Source organism: Sarcophilus harrisii, chromosome 1, assembly GCF_902635505.1.
Source record: "Sarcophilus harrisii chromosome 1, mSarHar1.11, whole genome shotgun sequence".
Classification (NCBI taxonomy): Eukaryota; Metazoa; Chordata; class Mammalia; order Dasyuromorphia; family Dasyuridae; genus Sarcophilus; species Sarcophilus harrisii.
Window position 1 is genome coordinate 669,150,964 of NC_045426.1, and position 17,386 is coordinate 669,168,349.

General features: G+C 49.2%; 1 protein-coding gene across 1 annotated transcript; it reads right to left on the reverse strand.

The window, feature by feature from the left end:
• Nucleotides 1-910: 910 nt before the first annotated feature.
• Nucleotides 911-16,671, reverse strand: SLC5A5 (solute carrier family 5 member 5). Its single transcript, XM_031948235.1, has 15 exons — nucleotides 15,809-16,671; nucleotides 14,981-15,046; nucleotides 14,462-14,513; nucleotides 14,096-14,163; nucleotides 13,269-13,423; nucleotides 10,427-10,567; nucleotides 9,919-10,048; nucleotides 6,733-6,821; nucleotides 5,962-6,074; nucleotides 5,608-5,678; nucleotides 4,936-5,022; nucleotides 4,306-4,511; nucleotides 3,794-3,897; nucleotides 3,060-3,181; nucleotides 911-1,698 (listed from the first exon to the last, which is right to left on the reverse strand). Exons 1-15 carry the CDS (start codon nucleotides 16,160-16,162, stop codon nucleotides 1,576-1,578), a joined length of 1,881 nt encoding a protein of 626 aa, XP_031804095.1. The 5' UTR covers nucleotides 16,163-16,671; the 3' UTR covers nucleotides 911-1,575.
• Between the last annotated feature and the right edge of the window lie 715 nt (nucleotides 16,672-17,386).

Consider the following 17,386-nt stretch of genomic DNA (forward strand, 5'->3'; position numbering starts at 1 on the left):
ATGAAACCATCCCAGAAGGGAGAGTTGAAGGAAAAGATAATGAGCTCTGTTTGGGACATATTGAGTTCAAGATGTCCATGAAACATCCAGTTCAAGGTGTGTAATAGACAATTGATCACCTGAGACTATAAAGCTCAGGAGAGAGGTTAGGTTTAAATAAATAGATCTGAGAATCATCTGTACGAAGCTGATAACTGAATCCAAGTGTGCTGATGAAATCACCAAGTGAAATAAAATAGAGGGAGAAGAGAAGAGAGTTCAGGACAGTGTTGGGGGACACCCATAGTTGGTGACCTAGAGGAAAATTGAATAAAGGAGACTGAGGACCAGTCAACGAGGTAAATCAGAACTGGGGGAGAGCAGTTTCCAAACTGAATGATGAGTATAATTCTAATGACCAAGTTTGGCTCTGAAGAGATATAATACTCCCAGGCAGCTCAGGAAAGCTGTTTTGGGGGCCTTACTCTGGGGTTGGGTATTTGGAATTTGCTTCTAGGAAGGACCTACCTGGAAGGTGGAATTGGGGAGGGGACAAGAGCCTACTATGCACCAGACACTATGCTAAATATCATCTCATCGGATTCTTATAACAGCTCCTCAGAGATAAGTGCTATTAGTTTCATCCCCATCTTGTGGGTGAAGGAACTGAGACAGGCAATGAGTGGTTAAATGAATGACTCAGGGTCACACAGCTATTATCTGAGATTGAGACAAAGCTAGTCTCTGAAATTGAATTTGAACTTAATTCTTCCTGACTTCAGGTTCAGGGCTCTATCCAATGCCCTTAAGTAAAGGGACAAATTGCAGTAGATAAGGCTGGATGATCTGGAAGATGTAGCTTCTTTTGGAGCCAAAATCGTATTCCATCCATTCCTTCCCCTATTTCTTCCTTCTCTTATTCACAATTCAATTCAGTTTGACAAGCATTTATTAATCACCTGCTACAAGCCGCACAAAGTTGGCCCCACAAATTTATGGACAAAACCAAAATAGTGCCTTCCCTCAGAGAGCTTATTTTCTACCAGGAGAAAACCAATATAAGCAAATACAAAATATTAAATACAAAATGATTCTGGGGTTGAGACAAAGTACAAGGGAGGAAGGGGGAAGAAGCAGGAAAGACATTTTCTGTGAAATACTGAACGTAGGTAGATGAGGAGTCTGGGGTTTCAACATAAAACTGAAGAAGGGAGAGCATTCCAACTTCCAACCATTTTCCCAGTTGATAAATGGAGTGTTTAGGGGACAATAAGGAGAATTTCTTATTCTCCTTCCCATAATCATACACACAAACATTGACTCCGCCAAAGAGAAATAGAACTTGACCTTAAACCCACTGCTTTTCTCATGCAGGAATAATCAAACCAAGGGAAGGTCCACAAGTCCAGAAGGGCCCAGCCCTTTCTCTTCTATCTTTCATTCTAGAAGCTCCAGAGGTTGCCGGGCTCATAAGCATAAAACAAGTGGAGACATCAAGAGCAAGTTCTTGGGTCCAGAACTGGACAGGCAAAAGTTCTGGCCTAGCCTGCCTTGGTTGGAGTTTCTCAGTCTCTCCCAGTCCACTCATGAGCCAATTTAAATGTCTGTTTCTCTAAGTAAATTGCTTTCTTCTGCCTCCTTTTGCAACACCTGATCCTGGAGCCAAAAGGATGAGGGGCCCGGGGGCTTCTTGATCTCATGTGGGTGCTCCTTAGAATCCTGCAGGAGAGAAGAGGAAGATCAGAAACAGATCTAGCCCTGGGGAGGGGCCTCAAGGATCCTATGTGTCAATCCTTATGGGGGTCCCCAAAGTCCTAGAGTAGTTGTAGAAGCTTATAAATATTATTACATGATTTGCCTTGTCTTTCTTTCAAATCAGAAGAGAAGATGAATAGAAAGATGCTTTGGAAACTACATAGAACTCAGATTGTTGATGCCCTATGGGAAAGACCAATACGTCTCTCATAGAATTCTTCCCCCTCCCAGGCCCCTCAGGAGGGATAGGAGAAGGGTTCCTGACTGGTAGGCAAGTCCTCATTTCCTCGGAGGCTATCAGCTCTGAGGACTAAGCCCCGGCCACCAAGAGAGAAGTAAGCCATCATGGTGGGCTTTGGCCAGAGATGGCTCCACCTTTCACTCTGCCCAGATTGTTTCCATAGAATCAGGATAAACAAGTCCATGGGACAGAGTCACAGTGGAAAATTAATCATGTGAAAAACAAGATTATAAAATGGGACTGAGGGAGAGTCCAGGAACAATAGATCTAATATCCTCTCCCCTTTTAGTCTTCTCAAACATCATTCCCCACCACGTACTCTTCCATCCAATGGCACAGCTTCCTGACTGAACCCCATGTCTAAAATAATCTCCCTCCTCATCTCTACCTATTTCCTTCTCTGGTTTTCTTAAAGTCCAACTAAAATCTCATCTTCTAAGAAAGCCTTCCCAAATCCCCCTTAATTCCAGTGCCTTTCTTCTCTTCCTTATTTTCTATTTATCCTCTATCTAGTTTGTACATATTTATTTGTTTGTCCCATTAGTCTATTATCTCTTTGAGGACAGAGACTGTCTTTTGCCTGTCTTTGTATCTCAGTGTTGCCTGGCCTGTGGTAGGTGCTGTATAAATGCTTATTAATTGATTGACTCACTTAGACCCCACTTTGACAATTGCCCGAGTGACCTCTAGGCCCATGTGACATGATGTGTTAATCAACAAGAAGGAGTCATTGCTTTTATGACCTAGGGAGACCCTCCCCATCCAGGCAGGCTACAAGTGGGACACAAGATAAGTCTCCGTGAAGAACTTAGAGGGGCAAGGGGAACCATGCCTGACTGTTAATAGACTTGAATTTTAATCTGCATATTAATTGCTAATGTTCTTACATCCTTGGTGATTATCACAAAAATATAATCAATACCACCATAATCTGAAAATTTCATTCTTGACTAGATGTTAAACCTGAGCTCCATGGGGAATAATTCAACAACCTTCCCAGAGGCCGGGGAGCAGCCTGTGGTATCTCAGAATTCATCCCCCTCCCCTAGGTCACCCCTGGTTTTCTGGCAGATCGGATTTTGACCTTAGAATTAGACAAGCTGTCTTCCAGGGGCACCGACTTAGCCATAGGGGCCACAGATGACATCTGTTTCATGACGTCCCACCACAGAAGGCCAGGGCCCAGGTCACTACGCTTGGTGGGGCCTGTGAAAGAGGGAGGAAAAGGACAAAATGTGTATTTTGAACCGTGGTTCAAGCCCCGGCTCCCTAAAATGGGAAAAAGGACAGGAAGACACAGACCCTCCCCACTCCCCACCCCAATATCCATTAAATTAAATACCCTATTTATGATCAACTGAGTTCTAGAAGTTGGACTCCAGATATTTAAGGTTCCTTCCAATTCTAACAGTCTTGCTTTTAGAAAATCACCTTTAAACTCTACTACTCTATGTCCAAAAATCTCTCTCTAAGCTATGGTTTCTTAACCTGTGATCTATGACTATGTTTTTTTTTTTAATTTAATTATTTAAAAATATTTCAATATATTGATTTCTTTTGTAACCTTCTGTATCTTGTTGCATGCATTAAAAACATTGATTTTTGCCAGACTGCTGAAAGGGTCCAGGAGGCACAAAAATGTTAAGCAGTCCTTCTCTAACCTTCGTGTGATTCAGTGACATTGAGATCTGTCACAGTTGGCTCGGGGATTTCCTTTTCTGGAAATAGGGTCATGGCTGAGAAGACCAGCACATCACTGCTCTCTCACATACTCCCAAGATCCCATATCCTTCAGGACTCTGGCCCAAGGCTATTTACCTGTCAGGTAGCTGATGAGGATGCCAACCAGCACCGTGGTCAGCGTGCCCAGGGCTCCATAGTACAGGTAGGAGATGGCATAGAAGTCATCAGCAATAGCAGGCCTGTGGAACCAGGACTGCCATCAGCTTAGCCACCCCTTGCCCCTCCTACCCACCATGTTCCCCACAACACAAGCCTTGCTAGGGAGGGCTGGCACTGCCCTGACCCTCTTCCGCTGGAGCTTCCAGTTATCCTTTGCCTGTTTGATCAACAAACATTTTGGGAGGTCTTTTCTTGAAACCAGAGATTCCTGAGATCAAGGCCCTTCTGGAAGTGGGTTGGGTTCCTAGCTGGTCTTTAAGCAGAAACTGAATGACCACGTAACAGGAATATTGGAGAGAATTCCTATTCAGGCATGGGGTGGATCAGCTAACTCTTGAAATACCTTCCAATTCTGGTATTTCATTCTCTTGTTTCTCCGTCTCAGAGGGAGACATCCCGAGGGGCAGGGCTCCCTCTCCTTTCCTCACCTGTCTCCTGGGGCAGCAATCGTCCTTGGTGGAAGCGTCCCCATGATCACGGTGACATTCAGGCCCTCACTGACATTGTAGAGTGCACAGTGATCTGTGAATGTAGGCAACACGCCCATGGTCTGTGGACTCGGTGGGTACAGAGTTGCCCCCACAGCTACCCAGAAGGAGAGTAGGAAGCCTCCACACAGGCCTGAGAAGACACCCTGGAAGAGAATCATAACACTTAAAACTACATCTGTTTTTTAATTTTTTAAAATAATTAAATATAAAAAAAAATCCTAGAAATCACCTAATCCAACCCTCCCTGAGACAGGGAAAGGGAACATGAACGATCCAGCTCCATACAGGAGAATGGAACCAGTTGAAATAAATAATAAGACTCTATACCAGGTACATTTCATTCAGTGTGGGTAACCCTCATCCCTAGGACTCCACCTTGGGATCCAGACATGAGAGTAGTTTAGTCTCTTGGGCTTGAGCTAGACTTTGCCATTCCTGGGGCCTCGCTTTTCTCATCTCTCAAATAAGAAGGTTGGACCCAATGCTTTCCAAGGTCCTGTCTTACCCAACAGTTCCCTCCCTTACCTTTTCAACCTTTCAAGGTCTGGGAGTGTAGAAACAACTTACCACAGTGTTGCAGGCTGGAACGAACATGCCCAGGATGAAGGCTCCAAGCAGCGGACCACTCATCACACCCATAACAGTGAAAGAACCCTGTGGAGGGAAGAGGGGAAGTCAGCATTTGAACCTGGGTCTTCCTCCCCTTTCTTACTATCGAAAATTGGCTCTACCCTCAGAAAGAGAATTATCTGGTATCAGGAAAGGAGCCCTGGGTTCTTGGGAATTGAAAGACTCAAATGCCTTCATTTCAGTAAATAATAAATGTTTGTATAATTGAATAGAATGGAATTAATCCTGTTTGCCATTGGCTCTCTGTGACTTAAGGTAAATCCCTTCCCTTCCCTTAGCCTCAGTTTACGCCTTTGTTACTCATCAGTTACTCAGTTGTTAAATGGTGATACTAGATCCTACAGGGCCTTCCTTCCGTGATTAAGAGAATTAAATAGAAAAAAAAAATTAACAAGAAATTGTTTAGTAAATCCCTTTTCAAGGGTTGGAGCTGCAGCCTGATGGATAGGTCGCATTAACTCCCTTGGAGGTTCCCCATGGACAGGACAGTGTTTCTCCCTCTCCCTCCCTGGAGGCTAGAGGTTGGCTTCAGGATTTAGCCCTCTCTGGTTCTTGGGAGCCAGGGTCAGCCTGCTGGGGCATAGACCCTCCCCAGGGCAAGGGGCTCACCTGAAGGACACCACCTCCAAGCAGGGAGGAAAGGGCAGCCACTGTCAGACAGGCTGAACCATAGATGAGAGCTGGAAAGTGTCAGAGACAAAGAGAGATCATTAGCAGAATTGCCCATCACAGAGAAGTAGGTAGGGATGGGGGTTTCTGGACCCCTCAGTTCCCCCTAGCATCCAAGCCTCAGGCCTGGTCAGCTATTAGGGAACTCCAGTCTTGGCTTTGGGGACATAACACCCAGAGGGCCCGTAATGGTCCAGCTTTGAACCATCTTCCCTAGCAAAGTAGATAGTCTAGACCTTCCCCTTTGCTTTCTGAGTACCTATCCTTCCCTTCCTGCCTCCATCCAGAACTTACACAGCCCCTTGGAGATCAGAGTTAGTTTTCGAGGGGTGAGGCTTGGTAGTCGGGGTTTGATCAAGTCCTCCACAGTGACAGCAGCCATGGCATTGATGCTGGTAGATGCCGTGCTGGGGAGACATTGGGCATGAGAGCAGGACCTACCCTCTCCCCTCTCCAATCTAGAGCCCATCCCTTCCATATATATCTTCCTAACCCACTAATCACATAGAATCCTAGAATGCCATTGCAAAACAAACAACATAACATCCTGAGAACCCAGAATATCAGACCTAAGAGAACCCTAAGTACCCAGAACAGTAGAACCGCAACACTTGAAATACAGAATATCAGATCTGGGAGAAATCTTAATTTCTAGAATATACTAACTCAGATTTGGGAGTGCCTTAAATACCTAGAACATAGAATGTCAGATCTGGGAGGGCCATTAGTTCTTAAAATATACAATGTCAGAGTTTGAAGGACCCTTGGAATATAGAATGTCAGAGCTAGAATGATTTTAGAAAAGAGAATATTAGAACTTGGGAGAGAGGTGTCCTTAGGACATGGAATGTCAAAGTTGAGAGGGACTGTAGAAAGTAGAATATCAACGTTTGGGAGCACCTTTAGAACATGGGACCAAAAGCTTACAGGCTGTGGAATCCAACATTATTCTGAGGGAATTAATGTTGGATTCCACAACCTGTAAAGTTCTCTCTAAGGGTATTTGTCTATGTGGAGTTTTGTGGGATGTTGGGGTGCCTCTGCCCAGAGGATATTAGCTCTTACCTTAAGGTGCCACTATAGGCACAGGCTAGGAAGAGTCCGGGCACACCAGGATAATTTTGGAAGATGTCCAGCACCAGGTAAGGCACATACTGGGGGGGAGAGGGGGGAAGAGAGAGGAGAGAGAGAGAGAAGACTTAGGGAAGACTATTTCCATTCCTCCCTTTGTTGTAGGGAGCTCACAGAAAACTCTCCCTGTGGTTCTCCCCCAGAATGGTCCCGATAAACAGTAGAAAGTAGGGAGGGCATGGATAAAGCATCAGCCCTGAAGTCAGGAGGACCCGATTTCAAATCTGGCTTCAGACACTTAACACTTCTAGCTATGTGACCCTGGGCAAGTCACTTGACCCTAATTGCCTCCAAAAAAAAATTGGAGAGGAAGGAAGGGAAGCAGGATGAACAAGGAGGATAACCATAGAATCTTTTTATAATGGATTGGGAGACAAAGTCAAAAAAGGCACCTACTGACATGGGGGAAGACCATGGACCCATAGAATAGAATTCGGTTGCAAAATTATAAGCATTGAGAGAAGACTCTAGTCCATTCTCATTTTACAAATGAAGAAACTGAGGCAAAAAGAGATGAAACAATGACTTGTCCAAGAACACACAACTAGCGGTAAAAGATCCAATCCATGTTTTTTGATTCCAAATTCATGCTCCACTCATACTGACTCCTACTAGCTGTGTAAACTCGAACATCAACCTTAGATTTGTGACTTTATCCCTTCAGACCTCAACTATCTGGGCAAAAATAAGATTGGTGAAAATGGGAGTGGGGCGGTCTCTCACCAGGAGTGAAATCACCAAAATTGATAATCATTGACCTTTTGTAGAAAACTGCCTCCTGGAGAGTTTACCTGTTCACACATGCGCAGTTCTATCCCAAATCGCCAAGATTTCTAATCAATTGACTTTTTGGAGAAATTTGTCTCCTGGGGACATTCCCTACGCACGCATGCGCTGCCCTTAGTTGTGCCCTGAAATCAGCGGGATTGGTAATCGCTGACTAGAAATTTGCTTCCTGGGGATTTTACCCGCAGGAGCAGGCGCTGTCCCTAGTTCTGCCCTTGGGCCACCCAGATGGAGCTTTCTCGCGATGGAGGCTTCTTCGCAGAATGCCCGAGAGGGAAGAGTTCCTAGAACAGTGGCTGGGAGCGCTGGGAGCTGGGCCGCCTGTTTGTACATAGAAGGTGGCTAGGACGCAGAGACGCCTTGGGAAGTGCAGCCTCGGACACTCGCTACCTTTCGGGACTGTTTCCTCATCTCCAAAATAGGGAGAATGACTGAGACCAAAGCTTCCCTGGCTGCTGTGGGTGCAAGCGAGATGATGCAAACCTCTGAGGGCAATGTGACACAGTGATGGTTAGGGAGGAAAGGATTGCTCCGTGTATGCCGAAGAGCCCAGTGAAGACCTGGATCGCCCGTTCCCCCTCTCCCCCCACCCCCAACAAAGCTCCCTAAATACCCCCCCAGTCTCCATAGCCGGTCCTGACGTGGTTTGTCCGTCCCTAAACTTCTCAGTTTCCTGACCGCCCTCCTCTGCCATAGGCTTACAAATTTAGAAACCTCACACATCAGCGAGTTTGACACTAATTTTACAGATAAAGAAATTAAGTCATTTGCCCAAAGTCCCACACACAGAATCAGAGACGGGCCTGGAAACCCCAGGGTTTGCTAAGCTCCCGACTTTGCTAAAGGGCAGCCAAAGGAGCTGTATAAAATCTGAGCAGGACGTTGAGGCGGGGATCAACCCTTCTGGATGGAGGCTCTCTCCTCGCTCAGCCTAAATCCACAAGAGCCCTTGCCAGCCAGACTGGCTGAGATGGCACTCAAGAATTCACCGATCTTCACAGCTGACCTCTTGAGAATGGAGCCATGTCAAAGAAAGGAAGGATTGTGGGAGCCAGAGCTAGAAGGGACCTTTGAGAAAGCAAGGTGGCCCAGGGTTAGTTACAGCTCTGGGCCTGGAGTGAGAATGACCTCCATTAATCTGGACTCACACACTTGTCAGCTGTGGGAATCACTTGCTGGGTTTCATAATAGCACCTGCCCCAAAAGGGTTCTTGTGAGCATCAGATGAGAATATTCAGTCTGGGAACATAGTAGTAGAAGCTTAATAAATGCTTCATTTAGCTTAACTGCCTCATCTTATCTGAAGAAATAGGACCAAAAAGGCTAAGCAGTTTGCCAACATCACCAAGTGGGAGTTAACAGCAATGAGATTTGAACTCAGACATGAGCCTCCCAGATAAGGGCTCCTTCCACTGTACTACACAGGCAAGCCGGGACTGGCGGAATCTGTATGTCAAGGACTGGTCCTCAGGCCAAATCTGAGATTGCCTGTTTTTGTTTGACCCTCAAACTTAAGAGTGGCTTTTGCCATTTTCAATAAAGTTGTTCAAAAGCAAACCAGATTTGACCCCATGCCATAGTTTGCTAACCCCTGATCTAGCAGAGGAAGGAAATAAAGGTATATAGAGAGCACCTGTGATATCCCCCTACCCTCTGGCCTAATGTCAAGACTCGCTGAGACCTTTATATAGGTGATATCTAATTTGTTAACTGCCTAGTTGATTGGGAGCATATAGATGGCACAATGATAGCACATAGGGCCTGGAGTCAGGGAGACCTAACTTACTAGCTCTGACAGTGTGTTCTTTTTATTCATTTATTTATTTGTTTGCTTGTTCATTCATTCATTCATTCGTTCATTTGCTGAGGTAATTGGGGTTAAGTGACTTGCCCAGGGTCACACAGCTAGGAAGTATTAAGTGTCTGAGGCCAGATTTGAACTCAGGGCTGACTTCAGGGCTGGTGCTCTATCCACTGCACCATCCAGCTGCCCTCTTTTTATTTATTTTAAATAGTATTTTATTTTTCCAAATACATACAAAAGTAATTTTCAACATTCACCTTTGCAAAACCTTGTCTTCTTCTCTCCCTTCCTTCCTCCCTCGCCCCCAAGATGGATATAGGTTAAACATGTGCAAATACACATTGACTACGTGTATTTCCATATTCATCTTACATTATGTTCTAAAGGGACTTTTAGTCCTGATATTCTCTGTCTCAAAAAATCTTTGCATTTCAATGTCCTAAGAGCCTTATATATTGCCACTGCCTTCCCTGGCTCAGCGGGGCTCTGAGCTCCCCCTCAGAACCGGGCCGTTCTCTCAGAGAGCCTACCTGGTCAGGAGCAGAGATGAGCCCAGCCCGCAGTGGGTCACAGTCTCTGTACAAAGCAAACATGATGATGCCGCAGGATACCGCGCTGCCCACGATGAAGAAGAGCCCCACCTGATTGATCAGCACTGCCCTGCGGTCGGAGAGGGAAGCGAGCAAGTCAGCAAGACCCCGAGGCCGGCAGGCTGCCGAGCCTGGCCTCCGGGAGCCAGACGGGGGACAGAAGGAGAGAGTTGGAGGGATCTGAAACCCGGACACCCAGGAATCACAGCCCAGAGATGGGGACCAAAGAAACATGGGTTTGGGGGACATGATCGTTTCCTGCTGGTTAGAAAAGGAACTCGGATGGTTTTGCTTGGTTCTGAAAGAGAGAAGGTCCTGGATCAAAGGGGTCATGTGGCAAAAAATAAAGTCCATTTAGGCCAAACGTAAGGGAGAATTTCCTGACAGTTAAAGCTGTCCCTATTTTGTGACTCCCCCCTGTCTCCCAAGCCCGGGTCCCAGCACTTACAGCTTGGCCTCCCGCTCGCTCCTGCAGGCCACGTAGCGCTGCACCTGGGCCTGGTTCACCCCGTACATGGACAGCCACACCAAGGTGCCCCCTACCACGAAGGTCCAGAAGGTATAGCGTCTTCTTGGGTCCAGGTCAAAGCTGTAGGGAGAAGAGAGTATGGGGGGAGGGGGAAGACTGGAGAATTAGGTGGGGTAGGGAGCAGGGTTTGGAGCCCCTAATTAGAGGCAGCCTCCAAGAGGGGGATCTGGACCTAGCCTCCAACCCCATCAAATATCGGCTCTGTGGGGTATGGGGTCACAGAGCTAGAAATGACCTTGGGGGCCACTGAGTCCAACCCCCTCACTTGACAGAGAAGGAAGCAGAGGTTCAGAGAGTCTCAGGGATTTGCCCAGAATCCCTCAGCTAGTAAGCACCAGAGGAGGAATCTGAGCCAAATCTGGTGTTCAGTCCACTACATTCCCCTGTCTCCGCCTCTTCTGAGCCCTTGTCTTTCTAGGGATTGGCAGGAGAAGTGGGGACAGGAGGAGGGAACATGGGGTCTGCAGGCACTTGTAGCCCTGACATCAGCCTGGCTCCCACCTGTGACCCACCTGGGTTCTAATCCCTGCTCCAACAGCATCTCTGACTTCAGTCCTAATGAAATTCCAAACCTAGCTCGGGCTAACTCTCTCGATAATGCCCTTCTTTTTACACCCCAAAATAGGGCCACCAAAGGTTGAACACAAGTGAGCAGCAGCAGCAATACTCCTGGGTGACTCCCAGGTCAAAACATAGATGCACTCACTTGTCACCAAGAAACATGGCTGAACGAAACAAAGCAGCATCCTGGCCACATGAGATGGCACGGGTCTCGTTCTACAGCTTCAGTGGTCCACAGCTTCAGTTCAAAAAGGAAGGAGGAGGCTCTTTCCTAATCAAAGCTGAACCCCCTAAATTCATCCCCAGAGTCCTAACTTAACCTCAAGCCCCAGGCCTGAACTATTTCTTTAACTTCCCCAGCTCTAACTTTAAACTCATTTCCCATCTCAAATGTTATTTCATTCCACGATCCTAAAGTAATTTAATCAACTTATATTTAGTCCCTGTTCTATGGGGGCCAACCCGTCCTTTGCCCTCATGTCCAACCTAGCTGGGACCTTAATCCTCTCCCCGCTGGGTTTTTGCACAAGCCTCCTAATTGGCTGCACTGCTTCCCATCTCCCCAACAACCCCTCCTCACACAGCTGCCAAAATAATCCAGAATGGAATTTCTTTTTCTATTTCCCCCTGTTGGGCTTTGTTATTAATCTAAAGAAAGGTTGATGATTTTACCAGGACTGTTTTTCTTTCAATCCTGAAACTTTACTGAGGTATAATTATTCCAGTTAATTATTTCACTGAATCTCAAGGATCCTCTAAGCAAATAATAGGGTCATCTGCAAGGAGATAATTTTGCCCTCACTCTTGGTTATTATTATTCCTTTTCTTTTTCTTCGCTCATTGCTGTGGCTAGGGATTCTATACGCTACCAAATAACAAGGACTCTATCCAAAGTTCTTGCTTCACCTCGGAGATGTCAGACTAATGTTCCTAGGGCACTAGTCTGAGCCTGTCAGCGTGCTGTTCAAAAATCATCAGTGGCTCCCTATTGCCTCTAGGCAGAAGATTTAAATTCCTGTTTCTAAAGGATGTGCTTGTCAGAGTCTTTCTAAAGGAGGAAATGATCTTGGTCCTTAATTGTCCTTGCCCTGCCTGGGAGCGTGGGCCTGACTAGCTTTAGGAAAGGGGTCCTAACCCCGTAGGCTTTTAAAGCTCTCTATAATCTGGTTTCAGACATTGCTCCCAAGCAGTCAAACTTTTTGTTCCTCATTACCGTTTAGATTTTTTTCAACTCTTCTATTTCCCAGAGTCTAATTACTGGGGAGATAATGTCTGCATCAATGGGAACTTGTCCATGGCCACATCTCTTACATCTACCCCTTTCTCTCCACTGACACAACTCATCAATCTAGCCTCTTTTTCACCTCTCTCCTGGACCTATTTATAATAATTTTCTAGTTTAAAAAAGTTCCCCTCTTAAATTCATCCTTCACCCAGTTGTCAAAGAGATAATCCTAAATAAAAATTCTGCCCGAATTGCTCTCTTGCTCCAGAAGCTTCAATGGCTCCCCTTTACTCTACATTCCGGCCAACCTGATGTTCTCCATAGAAGACACTCTATCTTCCACTTATGTCCCTTCTCGCTTGTGTCTGTGCCCACTCTGTGCCATCACAATGCCTGGGAGGCTCTCCCTCCTCACCTCTGCCTCTTGGAGTTCCTAGCTTCGTTTCAAGCTCAGCCAAAGTGCCACCCACTCCATGGAGCTCTTCCTGACTTCCCCACCCTTCACCCCCCACAGCTTAGGTCTCTCTCCAAAAAAAGTTACTTTGCCTTTAAAAATATTTTCTATTTATTTCTCTGTGTAGATGCTGTTCTCTCCTGTAGGATGTACACTCCTTTAGGGGAAGCTGATTATTTTGTCTTCATATGCCCCGTGTCTAGCGAAGAGCAAGGTGCAGTGTATGAATGAATGGGGGGTTCATTAAAGGCCCCCCACGTTTGGAGATACGAGTACAGAGAGATACAATCTGGGAACATTCTAACCAGGGAGATGATACCTAAGGGTAGGGCATTTTGGGCTAGGAAGCCACAGGGGCCTTGAGTCAAACTTTTTGGCAACAGATGGGATGAATAATCAACTATTAAATTGAAACAAATAATCAGCTATTGACTTACCACTCATTTCCTCCTCCCCTGGGGTTCACTCCCACAACTTTCCTCATTAGCACCAAGGGTTCTAGAAACAAGGAGAACACTTACTCATTCAGGTTGACCCGGGAGTGATTATGGGCAATGTCCACCACGCGCTGGACACCGCCGACCAGAAGCGTGCCCTGGATCAAGATGGCCACAAAGCCGGAGAGCATCACAAACACCTGGAAGACGTCTGTCCAGATGACCGCCTTCATACCGCCCTGTAGGGCACAGGTGGGGAAAGAGGAGGGGAGAGAAGGGGAAGGCTAGTCAGTAGTCCCAAGCCTGCTGGGGAAGGAGGGGTGCCTGGGAAGACAGAGCTGGGAGAAGGCGAGGATGGGCATCCCAAAGTCTTCCTAGAGGGGGAAAATGACCCTGTCTCTCAATTGTCCACTCTTTGGCCTGATATGGGGGATTTGGGGGCCTAGCTTTGGGAAGGAGGTCCCAATTCATCATATGAAGAAGTCCCCGACCATTGGTTTTCCAGTTGCTGTCGTGACCTCTGAAATCTTCTGACCCACTTGCTAATAAGAAGAATCCCTCAGATTGTTTCAACCCTTTATACAGGATTTAGAACTAGAAGGGATCTTTGAGCTCATCTAATCTAGCCCCAGTTTACAAATGACTATTTCCTCCTATGTATTATTTATTCTATTTCTCATGACAATTCTTAGAGGAAACTGGGAAAATTGAGTCCCAGAGACAGGAGGGGATTGGTCTGAGCCAGTCCACAGTAGAAATGCACCAAAATCTAAGTGTCCTAAATACTGTCCAGGGCTCGTTGAAGAGCACTGGATGGTCTCTTTACTATCAACCCATCTCCAAGCATGGAGAACAGTCCACTGTGAGGTGGGCAGGAGGAGAGAAGGTGGGGCCACAAAATGCTTACTTACCACAGTGGTGTAAAAGGTGCAGATGGCACCGGTGGAAAGGAGAGAAGCCCAGATATCCAGTCCTGTTACTGGAAGCAGAGGTCACAGTGAGCAGACAGGCCAAGGGAAAGACTCCCCTCAGACTGGGGGGAACTCCAATCTAGGGGTCACGTCTGTCCTCAGACCTTGGCAGGGGGATCATGTCTTCCCTCAAACTAGGGGCCCCCCAAAGTGAGGGCCATGTCTCCTCTCAGATTAGGGGGCTCCCTGAAGCCAGAGTCATGTCCCCTCTCAGGTTGGGGGCTCCCTGAAGCCAGGATCATCCCTCTTTTGACTTGAGGGTCTCCCAGAGGGCAGGGGACACTTGCAGGTGTCATTCTGTCATACCTTGATTGAGAATCAGGGCAGGAGCGTAGATGACAATTCCAGTGTATAACATCTGTTCAGGGAGGCAGGGAAATAGGTCCCCGTCACAGCTAACGGGGGCTGGACCCAGTGGCCCCGTTCCATCCCCTGCCCTTTGTCCCCGCCCCCATCAGGGACCTTTCGGTCTAACATTGGCCCTCACCCACAAGTGGGCAGGAGGCGATCTCACTGGCACCAGCCCGGGATATTCTTCCCATATCCACCTCCCTCTCGGCCACTTCCACTGCTCCGCCCTGACCTCTCCCTGCAAGGCACTTGGAAGCTCTAGCAAGGGGCCCTCCCTCAGAGGGGAGGTTTTCACTGCGACTTCCCCAGACCTGCCCAAAGCCTGGATACCTTTTCTTTACAGAGGACCCAGAGGCAACAGAGGGGAGGGTCCAGGACAGCTCCGCAGGGGGGCCTGAGAGCCATGCTTGGGGGACTGAGTCTGCCGGGGGGGGAGGGGGGGACCGGGGAAGGAGGGGGCGGAAGGAGGCTCACCGTGGCAATGACGTACTGGACAGTGCCACACAGACGAACCCAGCGGCTGAATCTCAGCTCCAGATACTGGAGGGGAAGGGAAGGTCATGTTCTTGAGACCACCCGGGACTGACCCCAAAGCTAGTCTCTCCTCTAGCCCCACACTGCAAGGCCCTGAAGCCTCGGGACATGGGGACCTTTAAGCACCAAAATAACATCACGTTACAGAGGAAGAAGCCCAAGATTAGCCAAGGGAAGAGACCCGGCCAGGGACATGCTGAGGGTTCCTCGGGCAGTCAATACTTAAGTTAATTCAGACTTTTCACTGAAGGCTCAAACACTGAAGCTGAAATTCTTTAGCCACATAAGGCGAAGATGGGATGCATTAGAAAGGACCCCGATGTGGGGAAAGACAGAAGAGAAAGAGAAGGGGCAGCAGAGGACTAGGTGGAGAGCGTCATGGGAACAAGGAACATGAGCTGGACAGCCTTTGAGAGAAGTGCCCTTGTGCACCCATCAGGCCATATCCAGCCTCCAGCCTCCCACCATGCAAGTATCCCTCAGTCTGCACAAACCCTGAAACAAACAGGTGCATGTGTCCACAAGCCCCCACAAAGCCAGTGCATCGGGGGCACCCTCAGGATGCCAGCTGGGCTGCGAGCACATTGCCCACAAAGCCAGACTGGTCTCTGGGGTCCTTTCACCCCCTGGGAACTCCTGAGCAATCTCTAAGCCCGTCCTTCCCTGCTCTGGCCTAAGGGGAGCACTCGCCCCTGGGGGTACCCTCAGGATGCCAGCTGAGCGCCAGGCCCGGAGCCCAGGGGGAGCCCGCCCGTGCCTGCCCGGTACCTGGTAGGTGCTGGTGAGCCCCAGGCGATAGAAGACGGGCAGGAAGAGGTAGGCCGTGAGGAGGCTGTTGAGCAGCTGGCCCAGGCACATCCAGAGGAACTTGAGCCCGTAGCGGTAGGCCTCGGCGGGCACCCCCAGCACCTGGATGGCTGACATGAAGCTGGCTGCCAGCGAGAGGCCCACGGGCGCCGCCCCCATCCTCCGGCCGCCCGTGAAGAAGTCCTCCGCTGTCCTCTGCCCGCCCCGGGCCAGGCCGAAGAAGAGCCCGATGGCCGTGGAGACCAGCAGCATGCCCCCAAAGACCCCGTAGTCCCAGAAGCCAAAGGTGGGCCGCTCGGGGGCCCAGGCCTCCATCCCCACCGGGCCTCCTGGCTTCCTCGCCTTCCCTGCCCAGGCTCCTGCCTGCCAAGCCGACCTGTCCTCTGGTTGCCTGGGGTAAGGACTTGGCAGGAAGGGATCAGGAGGAATCAGCCGGACAAAAGTAAACAGGGAAAAAGCAGGAGGAGGCAGCCGAGTGGGGGTCCCCTGCCTGCCTAAGGCGCTCCCACCCACCTCAGAACAAGGGCCCTGTGGCAGACCCCCCAACCTCCAGGGCCTAGACCCTTCCCAGCCCCCCCTGTCTGCAGCCCCCCAGCCTGTCAGCTGTGGGGAGGGTGTCCTAAGGGGGAGCTTGGCCACTGGGCCCCCCACTTGTCTCTGGGACCGGCAGCAGCAGCTGTCCTGCCGGCAGCTTGAGTAGGGCTGAGGCTGAGGCTGAAGCTGAGGTTGGGAATCCCAGAAACTCTGCAAAGGGAGAGGGCCGGGGAGCTTTATTGGGCTTCTTAGGGGTTACTCAGATCCCGCCCACTCAGGACAGCCCAAGGAGAGGGTGTCTCCCTGGGGGAGGCGGGGTGACAAGCACCCTTTAGGGCCCAAAGCTGAGCTGAGCAGGCTTGGGGCTGGAGGAGGGGGTGGGGACAGCCACAATGCAGGGAGTGTGGCAAGAGGAAGGGGAAAAGGAAGAATCAGGGCCCTGAGATTTCCTCTTGCACCTGCATGCCCTACATTCTCCCAGGGCCTGGGACTCCAGCCCCGAGGCAGGGATTCCTGGAGAATGACTGGGCAGTGGCTGGCAAACTGACCAGCCTGAACCCCTTCCATGGCCTTGAGGCAGGGAGGAAGGACCCCTGGGGGGGGCCTGTGCTCTCCCCACCCTGCGCTCTTCCCTCACCCCCCAGGAAGCCCCAGAGCCCACCTAACGGCCACATGGCCAGAGCCCCTGGTCAAGGAGAACTTCTCCAGGCCCAGGCCCAGGTTTTTGGCTCCACACCAGGTCATCAGGGTGGGCAGGCTCAGGGATAGAGCCTTGGAAGGACCTGAGAAGTCGATCAGCTGGCCCAGGCCTCGAGTCCAAGGCCCACTTTGGCCACTAACTCCTCCTCTGCTTCTGGGTGAGACCCTGCCCTTCTCCACAGGAGAACCTTCTCATGCAGGTTGTGGGGAAAACAACCCTCTGGGGTCCTCCCTACTCTCGGGGCCGGCTAAATGCTGGGTGAGAGGAGGGAAGGGGAAGGAGCCGGCTCAGACCCTCCCCAGGGT

Excerpts from the sequence above, each read along its gene's own strand:
- SLC5A5 (XM_031948235.1), bottom strand. The coding sequence starts at position 16,162 with ATGGAGGCCTGGGCCCCCGAGCGGCCCACCTTTGGCTTCTGGGACTAC. Across the intron at positions 6,075-6,732 it reads GCCTATAGTGGCACCTTAAG|CACGGCATCTACCAGCATCA; the intron begins GTAAGAGCTAAT and ends ATGTCTCCCCAG. Across the intron at positions 5,023-5,607 it reads TTGGAGGTGGTGTCCTTCAG|GGTTCTTTCACTGTTATGGG; the intron begins GTGAGCCCCTTG and ends TTCCCTCCACAG.